General features: G+C 37.2%; 1 protein-coding gene across 6 annotated transcripts in view; it reads left to right on the top strand.

The window, feature by feature from the left end:
* The first annotated feature begins 536 nt into the window (after positions 1 to 536).
* The window catches only part of sugct (succinyl-CoA:glutarate-CoA transferase), a 162,814-nt gene continuing 141,283 nt past the window's right edge, over positions 537 to 22,067 (top strand). For all 6 annotated transcript variants that reach the window (XM_051682672.1, XM_051682670.1, XM_051682673.1 and 3 more), the window contains exons 1-8: positions 537 to 831; positions 1,400 to 1,451; positions 1,578 to 1,651; positions 2,040 to 2,125; positions 2,392 to 2,442; positions 2,560 to 2,680; positions 14,420 to 14,511; positions 14,832 to 14,975. In XM_051682672.1, coding sequence (XP_051538632.1) covers positions 711 to 831; positions 1,400 to 1,451; positions 1,578 to 1,651; positions 2,040 to 2,125; positions 2,392 to 2,442; positions 2,560 to 2,680; positions 14,420 to 14,511; positions 14,832 to 14,975 — 741 coding nt within the window. In that variant the 5' untranslated portion in view covers positions 537 to 710. The remainder of the gene's footprint in view (positions 832 to 1,399; positions 1,452 to 1,577; positions 1,652 to 2,039; positions 2,126 to 2,391; positions 2,443 to 2,559; positions 2,681 to 14,419; positions 14,512 to 14,831; positions 14,976 to 22,067) is intronic.

The following is a 22,067-nucleotide window of genomic DNA, read 5'->3' as shown; positions in this document are numbered from 1 at the left end:
AAAATGACTTAAATATTTATCTGTTTCTCACCCACACCTATCAAATCACTTCTGAAGTTATGGATTTAACAACTGGAGTCTCATGGGTTACTTTTAAGATGCATTTATGTCCTTTTGGAGCTTCAAGAATTTGATACCCATTCACTTGCATTGTATGGACCTACAGAGCTGAAATATTCTTCTAAAAATCTTCGTTTGAGTTCAGGAGAAGAAAGAAAGTCATACACATCTGGGATGGCATGAGGGTGAGTAAATTATGAGATCATTTTCATTTTTGGGTGAACTATCCCTTTAACTCAACATAAAAGCATTAAAAATGTTGTTCTATTTTGTTGTAAAATAACCAGTTTTTTTTTTTTTTTTTTTTTTCAAAAATACTATTTAGTTGTTTAGGTGTGAAACTTCATGTGTAAGAAAGTACTGATCGCACCTTTAAATGAGTAGAGCTTAAGGTTGTAAGCGCTTCTATATAGGCGGACAATCACCGCGCATGCGTGTTGACCAACCCTTGATGGTTTGTGGGATATGTAGTGTGAATAGTCTGAAGGTCTGTTCCTGCGTAAAACTGACCGTTGTGCTCATTTGCAAACATTTAGAACGCACGACTAGCGTCAGAAGAGATTTCTGCATGGGCTGTAAAAATGTAATTCGGAAATAATGCTTGGAGGCGGGACTTTTATGTACGCTGCCCTTACAAACATTGAGTCAACATGTCGGGTAGCGCTGCTGTCATTAGAGTTTCATCTCTTCTTAGCAGAAAACCACCGTTTCTACAGTTGATTCAGGACAACTGTGTGAAAATAAGACGACCATTCTCTGCCGAGCTGCAAGGTAGCTGTCCTGACACCTGCATTTTAAACCGACCATTATTTCTGCAATTACTAGTGTACACTGTTTACATAACACGCGCCCGCACATGGGCTGTGCTATGGTTATTAGTGCATGCAGGAACATTGTAGTGCTCTACTTTCAGTAAACAATTGTTTACTAGTTTAATGTATTAACTGTATGCCCACACATCTGTTTGATTACTTTATGGCAACTGTATGTATTGTATACGTTATGTTTGTATGCGTCGTGGTAAATGTATGCACATCTACATTTAGTATATTCTTAATTTAATATAAATCAAATTCAGTTATAAATATTTAATTGAAACAGTAAACAATATCAGTCTGACATAATGCACTATTGCACTGATTTCTTGAAGAATCAACAAGTTACTTTTTAACCAATGTGCCCTTTGGTGAGCCCTTTGGGATTCTTTTTGGAATCCGTGTAACAGGGTTATTCAGTGTAATTATAGATGTTCTTTTTAAAATGATGAATTTTAAAGTACAATTCATGACGTACTTATTCTAATCTATAACGAATAATCCACATTTCTTCGTGAACTCAGGTCAAGGTCAGACAAGACCACTAGATGGCGTCAAAGTCTTAGATCTGACAAGGTAGGACCGTTGTATTCATGTTTCTGATATGATTGGCCACCAGCTATACAAGTTTTCAGCATCAAGATTCATTTTCTTTGATGATAAATGCTAAACAATATTAAACAGTACCATTTCTGCATGCAGAGTACTGGCTGGACCTTTTGCTACTATGATATTAGGAGATTTGGGAGCAGAGGTGATCAAAGTTGAAAGACCAGGTAAGTATTAGATCAACATGGCTGACATACAAATATTACTGCTTTGTACTGCCATGTAAGTATGTTGTTAAATTCAATTCCCCATTTTCACTGTTTTACTCATCATTTAAATGGATTAACAGTCACTTAAGATTGTGAAAGATGAATTTGCAATAAGGTTTAGTTTTGAGGTTTTCCAAAGGTCTTTGGTTTAAGTCATTTTGGCATTACGGATGTCGGAAAAGAGATCAGCTGCTCTCAGAATGACCATATTTTGGCTTCTCGTAATAGGCTGTATCCCTGTTTAACTTGCTTTACTGTTTACTTGCAACCATAATAAACTATTATTTGACTAAACGTGTCACTAGACTAAATACTCTAAATAATCAGATGACTGAATGTGTTATAGGGTTAGGTGATGACACAAGGGCATGGGGCCCTCCGTTTATCGGGGAAGAGAGCGCTTATTTTTTAAGTGTCAACCGGAACAAAAAGGTAGGTTGAGATGACATAGATGTGTGTATGTACTGGATGCATACTGTGGGGTCGAAAAGTTTGAATCAACAATGAAAATCTGGAAAAAAATAAAAGAAATCTAAAATCCATGTTCTTTTTTCAGTGCAAGTTTTCATTCAAATTGTTATGCTGGTAATGTAATTTGTAATGAGAAACTGTAGAATAGAAGACAGTAGATTTTCACAAGTGGACTCCTGGACTGTATATCAAAATGCATACCCTCATTCATAACATCTTTCTTGCAGAGCATTGCTGTTAATCTTAAAGATCCAAAGGGGACCAAACTTGTAACAGAGGTAAAACTTTGATGCTCAGTGTTTTTATTCTCTGATATATTACATAACACATGTTGTGGTATTTGGTGTGTTTTGGCTTGTACACCTTGTCTCTGACAGTTAATTGTCTCTTGCCAGCTTGCCAAAGTCTGTGATGTTCTGGTGGAGAATTACTTGCCTGGGAAACTGAATGAGATGGGACTTGGGCACGAAGAGTTGCGAGAAGTGGCCCCTCAGCTCATCTATTGCTCTATCTCAGGTGTCTTTTCCTTACATGATCAGAAAACTGTGTCTGCTGACAATAAGGAAAATCAGTACCATAATGAGTAACACTTTAATTTGAACTATCCCATACTGCAACGGTACTCTAGTTATTAGTGGTGATTGCCAGGGCTGCAGATAGGGATTCTTGGGCCTGGTACAAAATGCGTTCAACGAGTCCCCTCCAGTCCATTGTCCGAGCGGACAATAATCCCATCAACGTGCGCTACCTGGATGGCTTTCGCAGTTGCACGCTGTCTCCATGTTTATATCCGCGTCTCCCGCTGAACATGTTTAAATGCGCTCTATAATATGGAATAGCCTTTCTGTGGACCCCCTCTTTACTATAGGCCCCACTCAAGTCCGGGCCCGGGACAGAAGGTCCAGTTGTACCCCCTTATCGGTGGGCCTGGTGCTTGCTAAGGCAAATGTCACCATTATTATTGCTTGAACTTGGGTTATTTCAAAAGCCATATAATAAACGTTAGAGTGTAACATTCCGCACCTTTGTTTTTCTAGAGATGAAATATTACATTGGGGCGCTATTACTTTTTTTGAACAATTAAACTAACCAAAAAATCCCATAGACTTGCATTAAGGGACATACAGTATTTAGGGACCTTGGGGGTGAGAGTTTTTTTACTTTGGACTTGTAAGCAATGCCTTGGCAACTCAGAACACCATAGCAACCACTCTGAGCAGCCTATCAATGCCTTAGAAACCACTCTAAACAATCTAGAAACCTCATGACAACACAGGAAAAACCACTCAGAACATCAGAGCATCTGCATAGCAATGCCTTTGCAACCACTAAGAGCAGCCAAGCAACCACCTGGTCCGGGGGCATGCTCCCCCGTAAGAAAATGTGATACATTTAAAAGTTAAATGCATCAATCTGGTGCACTTTGAGATCAAAATTAAGAGGCTAGATCTATGAAGAACTTTGTGCTCTTGTAAACAATTTTGTTCTCCAGTAGTAATTTAATCATAAACCCATTGGTTGTATAGATATGAATGGTGATGACATGGCAAAAAAGTCACACCCACAAAGCATAAACGAGACGGAGTTTAACGCAGTTCACAAATGGTCAAAACACAAAATCGACTAGAACAGTAAATTGGTAAAAAAGTTACTTGTCTGGAGAGAAAAAGGAACATTTAAGTTACATGCTCAAGTAACATGTCAAAGTTTCTATTGTATGATTCCTAAAATTACGACCGATGCTCAACCTAACAGTGTACTTGTGCAGTCAACTCAATTCTCTGCGACAGAAATCTAAACTGCTCTGGGTAGGGGAGGAGGCTATTGTCATATAATAATTATTTTATGTCACATATGGTAGTCAAATAAAGAAAAGCCCCCATCGCCGCCATTAACAGCAGAGATGCTCATAGTTCTATGGAATGAGATCTACTTTTTCATCATGTTATTGCAGCAAGATCTACCATGTACAATATAGGCTATACATTATGACAATACCAAAATTTCAGCAGTCTCTAGTGAAATTTGATGATTCACAATACAAGCTTCAATACAACAACAAATAATAACACTAACTAATATGTTAATTATGGAAGAATGGTTTCAAGTTCTTAAGAAATTATTCAAGATTAGTAAACAGTCAGTAATAAAATAACAATAAAAAACAGCAATGAATAGAAATAAATTAAATATAATAGAACGAATTAATACTTACATTAATACTTACATTTATACTTACAAGTCCGACATTTTAATACAAATCTGCTTTTTGCTCCGCTGTTTACGTTCACTTTTGACATCACTCTTTGTGTTTATGTGAATATCTCACCAAGATGGGCATTTTGGTGGAATTTTGAAATGTATTTGACTGTTTTCGGAACACACGTGCATGTTCAGCACACACACATACACAGTCAAATCAAAACAGGGCGCAGCTGTTCCTAGATCGCTAGCAAATTATAAAATTGTGTGCTCTGGATTACTTTCAACAGTAGAATAAGAATATGAACTTTCTAATAAGTGACACAGGCCTAGCCTATCACAAATATAGCTTGTTATTTTTTTGTTATTGATGTTTTAATCAGTCTGCTTGTTCGGTCATGCAAGTAAAATTGTCTTTCACTTGCCTCTTCAAAAATCCACTTGTCCCGGACAAGCGTTAATGTCGAGCCCTGTGAGCCATCAAAGAAATGAAGCAAAAGTGGTTACCTGTGTTGAACTTGCTCTTCAGATGCTGAAAATAGTTACCTTGTCAGAGCTGCTGGTAATTATGTTATTGTTAGATAATTGGTTCCAGTGCGCGTGTGTGATTGTGTGTGTGTGTGTGTGTGAGAGAGAGCATACGTGCATACAGGCTTACAGCAGTGTGGGGGTGGAGGGACTGACTGACTGGGAGTGAGAGATGCTTTGCCGAAGCAACGGCGCAAAACACAGCGTTAGAGATCTTTTATGTTATTATGAGAAGTATAAAAATATTTTCGGTTCATTATGAAACTGTGGCGGGACAAATTAGAATGTGGTGGACCGCCACAGTCTAGGTAATTAATGGGAAACTCTGCCTTAGCAGCCACCTTGTAATGCCATAGCATTCACTTGGAGCAGCATAGCAACCACCTACGTAGCAGTGGCATAGCAGCCACTCAGAGCACTCACAAAACCACATGGTAACAAGGTAAAAACACTCAGAACACTTGAGCAGCTGAATAGTAATGCCCTGGAAATCACCAAGAACACCACAGCAACCGCATAGCAATGCTCTGGCGACCACCGTCAAAACCCTAGCAACCATCTATCGATGCCTAAGCAACCACTCTTAACACTTTAAGTTCCCGATATACCTCATACGAAATCGAAGAACGAACAGGTGTGACGTCATTTAGAACAAAATCTGGCCAAAAGGAAGGTGTTTTTGTGTTCGTTTCGGTGGTTTGTAACAGCTTGCCTGGGCGAATTTTTAGCAAAACTTCTTACCGGCTACTTCACGCCTTCTGGTCCACGTCATCGGTAGGTCATCCACCTACCTTGAGACCAACAGCTAATATTGTTAAATTGATCAGTCAACATGAACACACCGGCATGCAGAGTTATTATTGAGGTGGTGCAAATTTACCTACATCTGTATGATCGTTCGCTTAAAGACATTTTCCAAGACCATGTCATGCGATTTCTTGGTATTTCATGTCATTCTACTCATAGAATGAGGCATAAAATGTGGAAACACATTTTAATGTCACATTAGTTAAGGTTTACATGTAGCGTCCTCATATTTAAATGCACTTCTAAATGCCTCCCACAGCGGTGTGGCGGATATCTGAATGTTCACAAACAGTATACCATTCCTCAGCTGTTTAGAACTTTCGTTTTACCCCGAACAAAGAAGAGCTTCTCCAGAAGTACATCAGGGCTTGACAGAAACTGCATGATAAAACACGAAAAAACACTGAGAACACCTTAGCAACTGCATAGCAATGCTCTGGCAACCGCCTACAATATCAGTGCCTTAGCGACTACTCCTAACACTCTAGAAACCGCATGACAACACGGAAAAAACCCTCAGAACAGCAAAGCAACTGCATTGCAATGACCTGAAAACCACCCACAACACCCTAGCAACCAGCTATCAATGCCTTTATCAATGCCAACTGCTTTTTAGATTCTGTTGCATTCCAGTGCAGTATTGCATAATGGGAGAAAGATAGAGGGAACAAAAAGTTCTAGTAACATGTTGTTCATTACAGTTAAGTCTGTGTTAGATGTGAGAAGCTTTCTTAAAATGTAGACGCGTCCATGGTATTCTAAATCTGGCCTGCTTGTAGCCCATAAACACTGGTGTTTTCAGTTGTATGGTCCTTATGAAAAGGCTAATTTACTTTACTGTCTGCATTTTTTTTAATCACACTCATAAAGGAAGCAACTCTTTGTTTAAAAATTGTTCTCTAGCCATGCTAATCTGAAACGGATGGGCATTGTCACCACGCTGGCTGCTGTCGTGATTGCTTTCACGTGTCAGTCTCCCATAAATCCTATACTCAAGTCAGACTTGATAAGGAATTGGAAATAAGGGTTTCTGTACACGGTCACACATCTATTTCCCAGACTAGATACAAAGCTGGCTAAAAGTCTTTACCTATCTGTGCTAATTGTAGTTCTTAGAGTTTTTGAAGAAATGCTTTTAATGTTTTTTTTAAATGATTGTGATCTTTTGTGAATCATCACATTTATCCTACACTGTTCAATAGAGGTGGACGTTTTGATCAAACTCTGAGAAATGTTAAATGTTGTAAATAATTCTATATCACAGTGGTGGTATAGTTGATGTATCACATGTCCATGGAATGTTTTCAGGTTAAAATTAAAAAGAATGTATAAGGGAAAGTGTACATTTTAGGTTTAACTAAGTTTGAGTATTTTAATCACCTTTTTGCCTTATAAAAAGTATAGTTCTGACTTAAAAATCTGATTGAATAAGCCTGAGTACACACACCTGAGACTTCACAGTTGAATTCTGTATTAATGGGGGAAGTTGTGACAATGCTTGGTAACAATAAACAACAAAATTGCACCTAATAACACCCTTTAGTAATATGTTTGGGACACATCTCACTCTGTATATTCACTTTACTAGATGATAGCCACACAAATAATTCCTCGTAGAATAAACAGTATAGCAAAATCTCTTCCGGTTGACACATTTCTACCACCACATGGTATATACCGTCATATCGCCCAGCCTGACTGTCTAAGATGTCCTTGAGTTGAAGAGGAAACTGATTTTGAAAAAGTGATATGTACTCTTCATCATAAATGTGCAGCTAAAATATGCCAATTTCCCTTTGAGTTTGGTCAAACTTAAACTGTGTATTGCCACGTGATTTGCATATGGATTTAAAACCGCTTTAGAACAGCAGAGAAATATTTCCTTTATTTCTGTATTTAAATGAAAACTTTTAGTACTATAGTTGTTAAAACATTTGTCCACACTGACAAAAAAGAAAAAGAAAAGCTAATCATTCAAAGAAGTTTAGCAAACAGTAGTCCCATGTTGGCAATGCTCATACTGTACATTTCATACAAGTTGTGACTGTGTCAACACTGCAGTGGCATCTCTTGTGGTTAGCAATGAAAAAAGCTCAAAGACTTCATTTTTTTCAGCTGTTCTCTGTAAGATCACAAATCACAGCCAAATTCTCATGTCTCGTGGTGCTTGTAAAGAGCTTGAGGCATAACCCACAAGACCTCATTAAGTTGTGGATGGTGGACAGTTAAATTGGAATGATTAACAGTGCTCATCCTTTATTGTTTAATTTTCCCCTTCTTAAAGGATTTTTCACTTTCTTCTTAAGTGTAAAATCAGTCTGGAACACTTAGTTTCGACAAGTGATCTTTGATTTATCCAGCCTAAAAGTTCACTTGAATGTGAACCTCCCAAAACCATTAGTATCATTGTGCCTGTGTGTATTGCTTATCGCTTTGGTTTCCAGTGGCCTCAAAAGTATTTTGACACTTAAACCCACTTAAAAATGTACGAATGTCTTTGCATTATTAAGCAAATTACTGAATATTTGAACACTAACAGTAGATATGACTGAAAAATGTATTTATATTTACAGTTGAAGTCAGAAGTTTACATACACCTTAGACAAATACCTTTAAACTCAGTTTTTCACAATTCCTGACATTTAATCATAGAAAACATTCCCTGTCTTAGGTCAGTTAGGATCATTATTTTTAGAATGTGAAATGTCAGAATAATAGTAGAGAGAATTATTTATTTCATCACATTCCCAGTGGGTCAGAAGTTTACATACACTTTGTTAGTATTTGGTAGCATTGCCTTTAAATTGTTTAACTTGGGTCAAACATTTTGGGTAGCCTTCCACAAGCTTCTCACAATAAGTTGCTGGAATTTTGGCTCATTCCTCCAGAGTCAGGTGTGTAGGCCTCCTTGCTCGCACATGCTTTTTTAGTTCTGCCCACAAATTTTCTATTGGATTGATGTCAGGTCTTTGTGATGGCCACTCCAATACCTTGACTTTGTTGTTCTTAAGCCATTTTGCTACAACTTTGGAGGCATGCTTGGGGTCATTGTCCATTTGGAAGACCCATCTGCGACCAAGCTTTAACTTCATGGCTGATGTCTTAAGATGTTGTTTCAATATAGCCACATCATTTTCCTTCCTCGTGATGCCATCTATTTTGTGAAGTGCACCAGTCCCTCCTGCAGCAAAGCACTCCCACAACATGATGCTGCCACCCCCATGCTTCACGGTTGGGATGGTGGTCTTCGGTTTGCAAGCCTCTCCCTTTTTCCTCCAAACATAACGATGGTCAATATGGCCAAACAGTTCAATTTTTGTTTCATCAGACCAGAGGACATTTCTCCAAAAAGTAAGATCTTTGTCCCCATGTGCACTTGAAAACTGTAGTCTGGCTTTTTTATGGCAGTTTTGGAGCAGTGGCTTCCTCCTTGCTGAGCAGCCTTTCAGGTTATGTTGATATAGGACTCGTTTTACTGTGGATATAGATACTTGTCTACCTGTTTCCTCCAGCATCTTCACAAGGTCCTTTGCTGTTGTTCTGGGATTAATTTGCACTTTTCGCACCAAACTACGTTCATCTCTAGGAGACAGAATGCATCTCCTTCCTGAGCGGTATGATGGCTGCATGGTCCCATGGTGTTTATACTTGCGTACTATTGTTTGTACAGATGAACGTGGCACCTTCAGGCATTTGGAAATTGCTCCCAAGAATGAACCAGACTTATGGAGGTCCACAATTCTTTTTTTCTGGGGTCTTGGCTGATTTCTTTTGATTTTCCCATGATGTCAAGCAAAGAGGCACTGAGTCTGAAGGTAGGCCTTAAAATACATCCACAGGTACACCTCCAATTCAGTACACCTCCTATCAGAAGCTAATTGTTTAAAGGCTTGACATAATTAGCTGCTTAAAGGCACAGTTAACTTAGTGTATGTACATTTCTGACCCACTGGAATTGTGATATAATCAATAAAAAGTGAAACAATATGTAAAATTGTTTTGGAAAAATTACACGTGTCATGCACAAAGTAGATGTCCTAAAGACTTGCCAAAACTATAGTTTGCTAAGATGAAATCTGTGGAGTGGTTAAAAAATGAGTTTTAATGATTTCAACCTAAGTGTATGTAAACTTCTGACTTCAACTGTAAGTGGTCCATGGTTTGTAGCTCACATTCTCAAATCAAATGACACAACAGAGACTTTTGATATTTGTTATTTGGCAAATTATTTTCTAACTTCTAATGTCAGTGTGAACTTGTAGTGATCCTAGATGCTTAACAGGCACAAAATAGTGTACAAATTGGTGTCCCAGTACTTTTAAAGCAATAAAGACTGAAATCTAATTATTTCTGGGGAGAGAACTATTAGAGTAGATATGTAAGATAGAAATTAATATAAAATTAACATGGCATTAAAAGTAACTAGTTTTAATGACATCACATACCAGTACCCCCCTTGGTGATTTTAGTCTGTTCCACGTCACCGTATATAACAATTTAAATTATACAATAGTGTCCTAGCTTTTACAGATTCTGAAACATAATTTGTACCCTTTCTACAGCATGTTGGGAAGTTAAGTAATTTTTTTTTAATTATTAGCATATTTTACATAATATATAAATTATTAACATAATATATAAACATTATATTAAAAAGGAATTAGAATGAATATATGGTGCATTTTGCATTGTTCTGAGAACAGTACAGACAGCTCTTTCACTAAATAGGGAGGAAGGGAGGATCCTATAGCTTTCCTATAAAGTCAAGTGCATTCAATCCAAACTTCCTATCAAAAGTTCAGTTTCAGGCTGCATATGATGTTTTAACTAAACATGTCTGGCAAACATGGAACAATGGTAATCAGTACATAGATTCAGAATTTATGATGTATTTTATGTTAACATGGCTGGCAGTGATTGGATGATGCTGGCCATTTCTTGTATCAGAATTAATTATGCAAATTGATTGATAAAATACTTCAGCACTTGTTATCACTTGTTTGTTTGACAGTGTAAAGAGAGAACATTTGAGGTTTTGTTGCCAAAGTATAAAAAAAACTTTGTAACATAAAAGTCAAATCAAGTCAATTAATTTTTATTTGTAGAGTTTTTATTTGTGCTTTTCCCAATACACATTGTTCCAAAGCAGCTCTACAAAAAAATCACATGTAATGTCTGTAACGTCTCAAAAACATGAATAACCAACATTCCTGGAAACATAATAAACAATTTTGATAAAAATTTATTTTCAATAGCTTGGTATTATTTAAAATTTCACAACTTAGTCCTGCTGGCCACAGATGTTGACATAAATTTTTAGAAGTAAAACAATTTTTTTGTCTTTTTTTTTTTTTTTGGTTTATTAGGTGCTACTAGTGTAAAATTAAAATGGCATTAAAACTAACTAGTTTTAAAGACGTCATATACCAGTACCCACCTTTGCCTGTTCCACGTCACAGTATGAAACCATTGAATTTATACAATAGTGTCCTAGCTTCTACAGAATCTAAACCATTATTTTTACCCTTTCTACAGCATAGTGGGAAGACTAGAAAGTAAAATGTTTTACTTATTTTAATGACCTAAAACATAATATCTAGCTGCGTCACACAAAATAAAAATAGATAAATAAATAAATAAATAGAATTCAACCTTGATAATTATTGTAAGAATGATCAAGCAAATAGATTTCTTCAGTTTATGAGAAATAGTTTAGCAACAAAGTTTAACTATACAACTATAGTTCAACTATAAACCAACATTTGGTCACAAACTAGCTGGCGCCCACTGAATGATAACCTAATTTAGCAACCCTGAAAATCTTGCAACCCTGTTATTCATTCTTTAGTTTATAACTTCATTTAAATGTTTTTTTTCTATTTTTATTTAAAAAAAAAAGAAAAAAAAAAGAATATTTGACTGATATTCATGTGAGAAAATGCTGTGTTAGTTAGATTATAAATGTTGTATTCTCCACTCAAAGTTTTCTGTGGCCCACTTGTTGAATGTGGCCAAGCCTTTAAATCTTTAGTTTAAAAGAATATCATTAACAATCTCCTGGCCCACCACATTAATTGGATGCCACAGTCGAGAATAAGGGAAGATATTAATTCATGTTTAGTTTGTATGTAACATGCTGTAGTAGTCCCACACTCTTGTCTAATTTATTTGTAATGGTCCTTGCACTGCCATGTCACCCGTTGATTTATTCACAGCCTTAGTTTATTGCTTTAATACTGAGGGGGCAAAATCATGATCCAGTAGCAATTTGGAAGTGACCCATTTTTTTATTTTGGCATTCATTTAGCCAGGAAACGGTACTGCCGAACCTTTACATTGTGATTGCTTGTGCAAGTCCCACTGGAGGCTAAAAACCATGACTTGGCAGACCAGAAAATTATTTGATACAAGACAGAATTTGCTGTGTGCATTGTAGTCAGGGATCCCACATGTGGGAGATATATCAAATGTGGACTTCAGTGTTGTCAGGAAACTCTTGCATAGGGATTAGCTATTACTGGTGCAATGATGACCAAAATTTGGACCTGAAAGCATTGAATTTTGAATCGAATTCAAGTTTTTTTTCACTATGAAAGGTTATCCAACTTTTTCTCATTCCTGAAGGGTTGAAGTATAAAGTGTGCTTGTTATATTCTTGAAATGCTCTTCCTTATGTCAAAAATATTAGACAGCATTTATATGTCATGGATGACTTTTGTAATTATAAGACTGAACCATCTGGGTCTTTGGATGACCCAGTACAGCATCAAACTTTGATTTAAACGTCTGGTACACACTGCGTATGATTTCCTTATTGGTGTAACTCATCTATAATGCTTGTTTAGTTGTTAGATTTTCCCATTTGGTTTCTCTTGTTTTATGGCAGGTCACCCTTGTATTTACTAGCAGTTCCACTGTATAAGCAAAAGCAGTTGTTCATTTGAGCCATAATGTATGTGAGAGGATAATACATTAAACAAAATGGTAAATACATTGCTTAGCATGTCAGTAGTAAACACAAACAATAACAACACCAGATTTAACGTAATACCTCTCACCTACTTGCACTACTGGTCAAAAGTTTTTAAACACTTACTCGTTCTTTATTATAATTTCTTTTTCTTCACATTTTAGAATAATAGTAAAGTCATCAAAACTATGGAATAACATAAATGGAACTATGGGAATTATGTTGTGATTAAAACAATCCAAAATAAATCAAAACTGTGTTATATTTTAGCATCTTCAAAGTAGTCACCCTTTGCCTACATTTAAGCATAAGCCTTCAGATCAAAAGATTTTTAAGATCATGAGAAACATTACCGGTCAAAAGTTTTGAAACACTTGACTGAAGTGTATATTGGTTCCATTGGTGGTTTTGATTCATACTGTTTTTATCAGGCTACATCACCCATGTTATGGTGCATGCAGATATGGAATGAGTGTTTTAGGGTGAGACACACACTTTCAAGTCTGGTTAACGTGGAATAATCAGGCTCGGTTTAGTATGCTGATGTGTATGGAGAACAAGAACCACAGACTCCCATTCCTCCTCTGGAGTTGTTTGAGGTCTCCACAGAAGCGACAAAGCTCCCTGTTTCATTTTATTATTGGGGTTTAATTTCTTCACAGCAATTTACAGGGGATTAAGTCTGAGAATGTGAGATATTTTCAGCATATGTACTTTATTAAATAGGCCCACACACCCAAATGTGCTGAGGATGGCTTTGGATTCCTTTCACGTTGTGTCAAAGTTGCAGTGGAGAAATCTGGGCTACAGTATGTTTGATGGATGCAGCACTATTAATAGTTTTTGTACTACAATATAAACTGGATTTTTACATTTTCTCAAAAAACAAAAAACAAAAAAAAACTAAATGTGAGTGCTGCTTGCCCATGCACAACTCGCTGCCTCTATGCAATGGAGTGGTTTGCAGGGTGTTGCTATGTGGTTGCAGAGGTGTTTTTAGTGGTTTTTATTGCATTGTTATGTGTTTGCTTGGGTATTCTGGATGGTTGTTGAGTGGATGTTTCCTGGCCCGAATCAAAAAAGCCCACTTACAGTCTCTATGATATTCTGGCCTCTAAATATGGCTCGGGTCTCACGTCCAATAAAGTCTATTAAATGTCTCGCCCATTTTATGGTCTGGCAGGCGAATATCATAAGTCAAATCGCTTGGTAAAGTAATAGTACACCTCTCTTCAGTAAGCCGAAATCCCTTAGTATGAGCAATAATAATAATTGTGATGCTTGCCTTAGAAAACACCACTAGCAAAAGCAAAGAGAGAGGTAAGAGGTAAGGAAGTGATACCGCTTTGTGAAACTTACTCCAGAACACTGCTATTTTCTTATGGCATGATGGATTTTCTTAAAGCCTACCTTATCACTGCCAAAGCAATAAACACAGCCATAGATGTTTACCTGCGAAGAGTCAAAGTGTTAGAACTACAGTGGAGTTTCTAGAACTGAATTAATCTGACTGCTACGACGATAATTGAAATGTAATCGGATCTAGGCCATCCCTCTCTATGAACCTGTGTTCTCAGCTTTAGGGATTTCTGCACAGGTCCAAATAAACCTTTATCGGCCACACAGAATATGCTTGAGATTTTAGCGTGGGTATGCTCATGTTACATGAAACTATGAGTTATAAGCACATTTCCATCTGATAATCAGTCCCACACATAATCAATAACAATATCTGCTAATTTGTTTAGGCTATGGACAGACAGGCCCTGAATCACACAAGCCTGGCTATGACTCCATTGCGTCTGCAATGTCTGGAATGATGCACATTACTGGTCCAGAGGTGAGGAATGTGATTTGATGCATTTAAAGGAATAGTTCACCCAAAATAGTTCATCGTAGAATGCTTTCGCATTACTTCAGAAGACTTGGAATATAGTGAACAGGTCGTATGGACTACTTTTATGAAAATTTTATGGTGTTTTTATTGTCATTTTGGAGCTTGAGTGTCCCAGTCCCCATACACTTTCCTTATATGGAAAAGAGCTGTCAGGATGTTTTGTGTAACACAGATGATAGTATTTTCATAGTGTTCCTAATAAAGTGCTGTGTGAATGTATATATAGCATTATATCCTCTTAATTTAACTGCTTCTGTTTTAAGGATGGAGACCCAGTCAGGCCAGGCGTGGCTATGACAGATCTTGCCACTGGTTTGTACACTCAGGGAGCTATAATGGCCGCTTTGCTGCAGAGACAAAGGACAGGAAGGGGCCTTCACATAGACTGCAATCTTCTGTCATCACAGGTAATAAAACATTTATTTTTGGCTCATTATCGGACAATTGGAAAATTAAACAATTTAAAAATTGTTAAAAAAATATTTTAATATTTTGTCCCGCTCCCGTCCGCAACTTTCACGTTTTGTCCCGCTCCCGTCCGCAACTTTCACCTTTTGTCTAACTCCTGCCCACAAGAGCCCACAGGTAGAGGTCTACGCAAACTTTTCAGTCCCGCTCACATACGATTCTGTACCGTTCCTGCCTGCTCCGGTGTCACAGGCTATTTTTTCCAATTTCCACCCGTAAAAAAATGGAGAGAGAGAGAAATACATTTCGTTAACACATTGCAAAATATCTGATTTACCTGTGGTTGGTTTCAAGTTTTGTTTGTACCATTCTTTAATAAAGCATTAACATCTATAGCACTAAGGGATCTGCCTTCATGCGCAGACATTTTGCCTCGGAGTGGTACTTTCCGCCACATGGTGTACGAGGAATTAGCCACCAACCCTGCTCCTGTTAATCGTTTATTTTTATTGCTCTTGCGCAATAGAAGAATAACACAAATAATATTTTGTATCTAAAAACCTAAAATAAATGTAATTTTTATTTTATGTTAAGATATTTATATTTTGCGGGAGTCCCGTGTTTTAATTTCTTTCTCCCGCTTCCCGTGCACACATCAGTGTCTTCCCGCCCACACCAGCATTCAGCAATCAAAACTTGACTCGTGCCGCACTCTGTTGCGTTGGGTCCAGCGGGAGTGCAGGCCTCTACTACAATAGATACATTTACTAATAAATTAAAGCCTAAGCATTTTAAGGACAGAATTTCTAAAATTATGATTGTTTTCAAACAGGTTTCCTGATCACCTCACCTGTTTTCTAAAGTCTTTTTTTATTTTTATCAAATAATAACATAGTTCAATGATTTGGTGTTTGTTGGAACTACGGTTTCATGAATCACCTAATAGTTGAACTGTGTTGGTAAAGATGGAACTTGCGACAGTAGCTGGCTAACGAAGCTTTTGGGAAACACACCCAGCACAGCATCTCGGACCTTATTGCTTAAAAGAATGTTCCGGGTTCAATGCAAGTTAGGCTCAATCAACATCATTTGTGGAATAATGTTGATTACCACAAAAATGTGTTTCGACTCGTCCCTCCTTTTCTTTACAAAAAGCAAATATCGAGATTCCAGTGAGACACTGAGTGGAAGTGAATGGTGCCAATTTTTGGAGGGTTTAAAGGCAAAAATTTGAAGCTTATAATTTTATAAAAGCACATACATAAATATTCTGTTAAAACTCATGTATTATTTGAGCTGTAAAGTTGTTTAAATTGTCATTTTTAAAGTCATTTTAGGGTTTTATGTTTTATTGACATTACATCGTCATGGCAATGAAGTTGTAAAATTGCCAATAACTTTACACAGAAAAGATTAGTAAGCAATCTTACTTTTGAAGTCTTTTAACACAAAAAGTGCCTCCTTTGTTTTTTTTTAAGAAAAGGAGAGACGAGTCGAAATAAATTTTTTTTTTTGGTAATCAATATTAGGCTACAGATGATGTTGATTGAGCTTAGATTGTATTGAACCCGGAAGATTCCTTTAAAGCTCAACATTCGCAAACAGCATTGCAAAGTTGTGTGGTTGGAACTACAGTTCTCCACCTGTGGTTAGAAGCATAGTTCCTTGTTAGTTTGCTGTGTGGTCATCATTTGACATCGCTGAGTCTTCTATATCTTTCATTCCATTTATATATTTTATTCTGTCAAGATTGTCAACATGTTTACATGTACTTAAAGGGATAGTTCGCCCAAAAATGAAAATGTTCTCATCATTGACCCACCCTCGCGCCATCCCAGATGTGTATGACTTTCTTTATTCTGCAACAATGAAGATTTTTAGAAGAATATCTCAGCTCTGTAGGTCCATACAATGCAAATGAATGGTGACCAGAACTCCAAAATCTCCAAAAAGTCAGCATAAAAGTAATCCATAAGACTCCAGTGGTTAAATCAATGTCTTCTGAAGTGATCCAGTTGAGTGAGAACAGACCAACATTTTTTTCACTGTACATCTTGACAGCAGTTTCCTTGGCGATCATGATTTTAAGCTCAGTTACACGTCCTATAGCACCATCTAGTGCTTGGAACATGCGTCAAATACTAGGAAGTGCAAACAAGCTTGCAGTTATGACCGTCAAGCAGACTGCTGTCAAGATGTACAGTGATTGGTCTGTTCTCACCCAAAACCAACTTGACTGCTTCATAAGACATCGATTAAACCACTGGAGTCGTATCGATTACTTTTATGCTGACTTTATCTGCTTTTTGGAGCTTCAAAGGCCTAATCACTATTCACTTGCATTGTATGGACCTACAGAGCTGAGATATTCTTCTTAAAATCTTCATTTGTGTTCTGCAGAAGAAAAAAGTCAAACACATCTGGGATGGCATGAGGGTGAGTAAATGATGAGAGAATTTACATTATTGGGTAAACTATCCATTTAAATGTATTTGCCTAGATGAGTCTCGTTGTTTTAGAATAAAGCAGTGATTCTCAACTGATTTTGTTTCAGAACCCAGATTTTCCATTGGAACAGAAGTGGCAACCCAACCCAGTACCAACATTTTTATTGTACACAAGTAAACAAAATTGTCCTTAAAATCTGATTATTAATCCACTGAAATGTATGCATTGGCCCAACATTATGCAAAATGATTAACATGATATACAGTAGGTTGAATAGAAAATTGCTAATTTTGGTTCCTAAATGTTTCCTTTTCTCGGAAGCAAATAAATAATACACATGTTGGCATCAGCTGAACTTGGGTAGCTTCTAGTTTGATTGGACACAGCCTTTGACGTTAACAACAAAATATACTGGAAGTGTTTTCTCCCTTTTTTAAATTAATAAACCTATTTATTTTTCTACCTTAACTGTGCAGGATTAAATAGTTACATTTATTTAGTATATTATTTTTATTTGGGTTATTCTCATGAAACTTGTCAATAAAATGTACTAATCCTATTTTACTCCAAAATCAAAAGAAACAAATAAGAAATTATATATTGCATAAAGAAAATGGAGCCTATTTTTAGGACCAATTTTTTAAATCGTGAAATTATTTTCATGACAGTTACGCTCATTTATATTATGGGAGGTAAAAGGTGCTTAATTGTCCTGAAAACCCCCCCCCCCAAAAAAACAAACTTTTTTTTCCCCGACCCAATTTAACTCCTGATTTAATGTAAACTAAAGTAAACATTCAATTAATGTTATCACATTAAAACATAGACATGGACGTTTAAAAAAAAAAAAAAAAAAAAAAAACGTTTGAGAGGGGGAAAAAAAAACAAGTCATCCAAAAAGTGCATTTGACAAATGTCAGTGTTTATAAAAGAGGTGACTCAGCTCAATTTGTTCCCTGTCATAAGTAGTCCTGGTATGGTAGACAGACAGGGTAATGCTACACTAAAGGGTAAAGTCTAGTTTATAAGTATTATGTGCATTGCCATGCCTCCCTGTACTGCATGAGTGAATCAGGTTTTTGAGAATTTAATATCTGTCCTTGCAAGAGAATACAGTACACCATTTACAAATGTCCACTGGGAACGTCATCGTGATTAATTTCTGCCTGGCATTTACTTTTTGTTCTTTGACTAAGCGTTTAAATTGACGTTCAGTCTGCCTGCCAACCACCCATCCAGCCCGGAAACATGAGCTTACAGGTGATGTAAATAGCAGTGCTTACATAGAGGACGTCAACATCCATGCAACACCACAAGCGGTCAGTTGTGACGTCAAAATTGTAGCATCATGGGAATCGATGGAGTGTCAGACGCAGCTGAGTTTACATGTTCGTAAGCATTTGTGGCTGTCTGCAGACAGATTGAGATTCAGCAGAGACATTTAGTTCAAAGTAGACTTCACTGTGCACTACGGCCAGGATTAAATTAGAGGAGATGCCATTGGCTCTCTTGGTGAATGTTTTATGTTCCATTCTTATGTCTTGCCACTTCATAATTACTGTTCTGTGTAAGTGTTTATTGAAAACTAAAGACCAGGAATGGGAAGGAAAACAGTTTTCTCTTGAATTACTTTGTTGTCGCATCTGCATTATTACTTAACAAGATCTGTTTAACATTTTGTTGGGTTTTCACCATAGTAACTACCTGAAACCTCAAATAACCTCTACAGCAAACGACTAGCCGGAGATCAGAAATTCTAGATTCACTGGGGGTCAGTGGATAAGATATATTAAACATATATGTTTTTAATTGAGAGAGAGAGAGAAATATGCAGGAAGCCTGTCTGTGTGTCTTTATGTTTATACGTAGCTGGCTGAAAAGCAGTGTTTGTTTGAATGTGTTGAAGTTTTGTTATACACTGTAAAGTGTCCATTAAATTTCTTACGCATTAGGTATCCTGAACCAACAAAAAACCTGAATTATCTCTTTAACATGCCAAAAGTGTGCTTGACTACACCACGCATCTGGATACTGTATATGCCACGTTATATAATTATTTGATTAATTTCTACTGCTGTGATTGATTAAAAAAATACAGTGTGTGTGAGTGTGTGTGTATGTGTGTATGTGTGTATGTATATATATATATATATATATAAAATTATTATTTTTTTTTTTATAAAAAAGTATGTTTATTGCCTGCTTTCCTCTGCCGGTAATAGTGCGATGTTTATTGCATCGGGCGAATAGCATATCGTCCCCTGTCTGTCTTGTGTTTCGTGTACGTTCTTTGTGTGAGCACGGGTCCAGTTGTTAGTGACTGCTGTGTGCGAATTACCGCCGTGTGCTCTCCAGTGATGTCACGGTCCTGTCACCTTGTCAGGTTGGGTTTTGTCTGATGAGGACCGTGGCATTATTGTTCCCTATTTGTTTTGTTCCGAGTGTGTTGACGTTTTTGCCCTCATGTGTTTCAGGTGCCGCTGGCGCGCAGAATCAGCGTTTCCATGGGAACCCTGATTGCTTCCATGGGAACGCTGATCATGCCAACTTCCAGCTGCAAGCAGCACCTGACCCTTGTTTGTTCATGTCTATATTATTCCCCTCGTGTGTCATGTCCTTGGCTGGATTGTTTAATGTTGAGTGTAGTTTGTAATTTGTTTACATTATAGATTGCTGTTTGATGTTGAGTACTAACCTCACTCTCTCTGCCTAGTTGGCCCTGTCTCGTTTTCCAGTTCGCTGCGTGTCTGCTGGGCTTCCATGGAGAATACCTCATCTCTGCCCGCGTGTCGGGCATGTGGTTGCCTTTCAGTTTGCTGCGTGTCAGCTAAGCTTCAGTGGAGGATTCCATGATTCTATTCCTGACTTCCACAAAGCACAGAGACTATTATTTGTTGTAAATAAATCCTTTGAACTGTTCCTCTGCTCTTAGGTCTGTTTGTTCTCAGTATCGGTCGTTACATGGGGTGTCTCTAGGTCTGCAAAAGTTGAAAACCCCAGCACTAAAGTCTTGATAAATATCTTTGCACAATACAAAACCATGTTTTTATTTTATTCAGAATGAGAAATGTATTTACTCCACCCAACATCTCATTGTATTTTGCTTGGCACAGAATAAGGGAGGGAACCTGTAATAATAACTGTGAAAGTTTATTGAAGCAGAAATACATTGGAGGTGTCCAAATCTCACAAGGCAGATTTTGTCTGCGCCCTCCAATGTTTAATTTAACTGAACTGCTTCCAGTTTTTTAGCATAACATGTTTTGAAACTACGTTGTGTCACTGAGAATGTGAAGGAATTAAAGATATATTATTTTGGACATGTTATTTAGAAATTTGAACTTCTATTAAGAGCTTTAAATTGCAAATAAAAGTAAAAATCTCAATCTTCATCTTAATCTTAATCTTGCAAAAATTCAATATCCTCAAATATAACAATGCTATTAAAGCAAATTGTGACAAAAGTTTTATGGACTGGAATAAAGTTTGAAGGTGACATAGGCAGCATCCTAGCAATGGAACCTCATAAGTGACCAATTTGGAACGTTCTACATAGGCAGCAGCTTGCGTAGTTCATCATGAAAAGCGCTCTGGAAACTCAACTCGCCAGACTGATCTCAGAGCGAATTCTGTAAAAGTAGATTGACTTTTCTTGAGCAAAATTTTGTCTGTACTTACCGAAATTCTAAGCACTGCCCCCAATGGCCGAAGTGGGAATTTGTTTTTTTTTTTTTTTACTCAAGGGCATGTGTAAACACCAGTTTCCAGGTGAAATGCCTTTAGAGGGGCGCCATAAGCAAGTTTTTTTTAAGCGTTAAACAATTCAATACAGTCAAGAGGAATGCATATTTTATTAACTCTACCCCTAAACCTAATCATCAGTGGAGGCAGCATAATCATCACCCTTGTGTTGGGAGCCTTATACAATTATGCCAATTTAGGCAGCTCACTAGGGTTTGAACAGAGCCTTGGACTTTGTATAAACCATATAAACCTCTGTATAAACTAAGCAGTATGAATAGAGGGTTCAGTGTCATTCACAAGCACAGAAACTCAGGCATCTGAGTTTAATCTGTTGTCCTGCTCTGGCCTTGAAGAGCCTTTTTTTTTTTTTTTTTTTATGTCGGTCATACATTATTTTGTTCCTTTAGATTTCAGAAAAGATCATTCTAAAGAGCCAAGAAATTAAAGTTTGCTGCTTTTTTCGCAACATGCCCAGCTCTGAGCAGAGCGAACAAGTCAAAGCGCTTGTCCCCTGAATGATACAAGCGTAAAAGAAGGATGTGGTTGCCTGAAACCGTCTCAGTAATGCTATTGTTTGTGATCAGTTGTGGTTCAAACACATTCCCCTTGGAATATTTGTACCCCCTCATATGTTTTTAATTGCTTTCCATTTAAAGAAAAGAAGTGCACTGTTCACTTGATGACTGTACAAATTTTGTACCATATTTCTTTAGTAGTTCTGCTGCCATTCTGTTGTACATCACTTTTAGTGGGGCTGGTTGGAATTTATCGGATGCACGTTTTATCCATGGGATAAAGAGATGATGGGTCACGGTTGCTGCGGTAGACCCTTAGCTGGCAGAGATAAGTGAGTTCCCTTCCACCCCCCGTTTTTGAACATTCCTTACTGATGGTCTTGT

Source organism: Myxocyprinus asiaticus, chromosome 41 (genome assembly GCF_019703515.2).
Source record: "Myxocyprinus asiaticus isolate MX2 ecotype Aquarium Trade chromosome 41, UBuf_Myxa_2, whole genome shotgun sequence".
Classification (NCBI taxonomy): domain Eukaryota; kingdom Metazoa; phylum Chordata; class Actinopteri; order Cypriniformes; family Catostomidae; genus Myxocyprinus; species Myxocyprinus asiaticus.
Note: the sequence above shows the minus strand (reverse complement) of the source record. Positions and strands in the feature narration are given on the sequence as shown.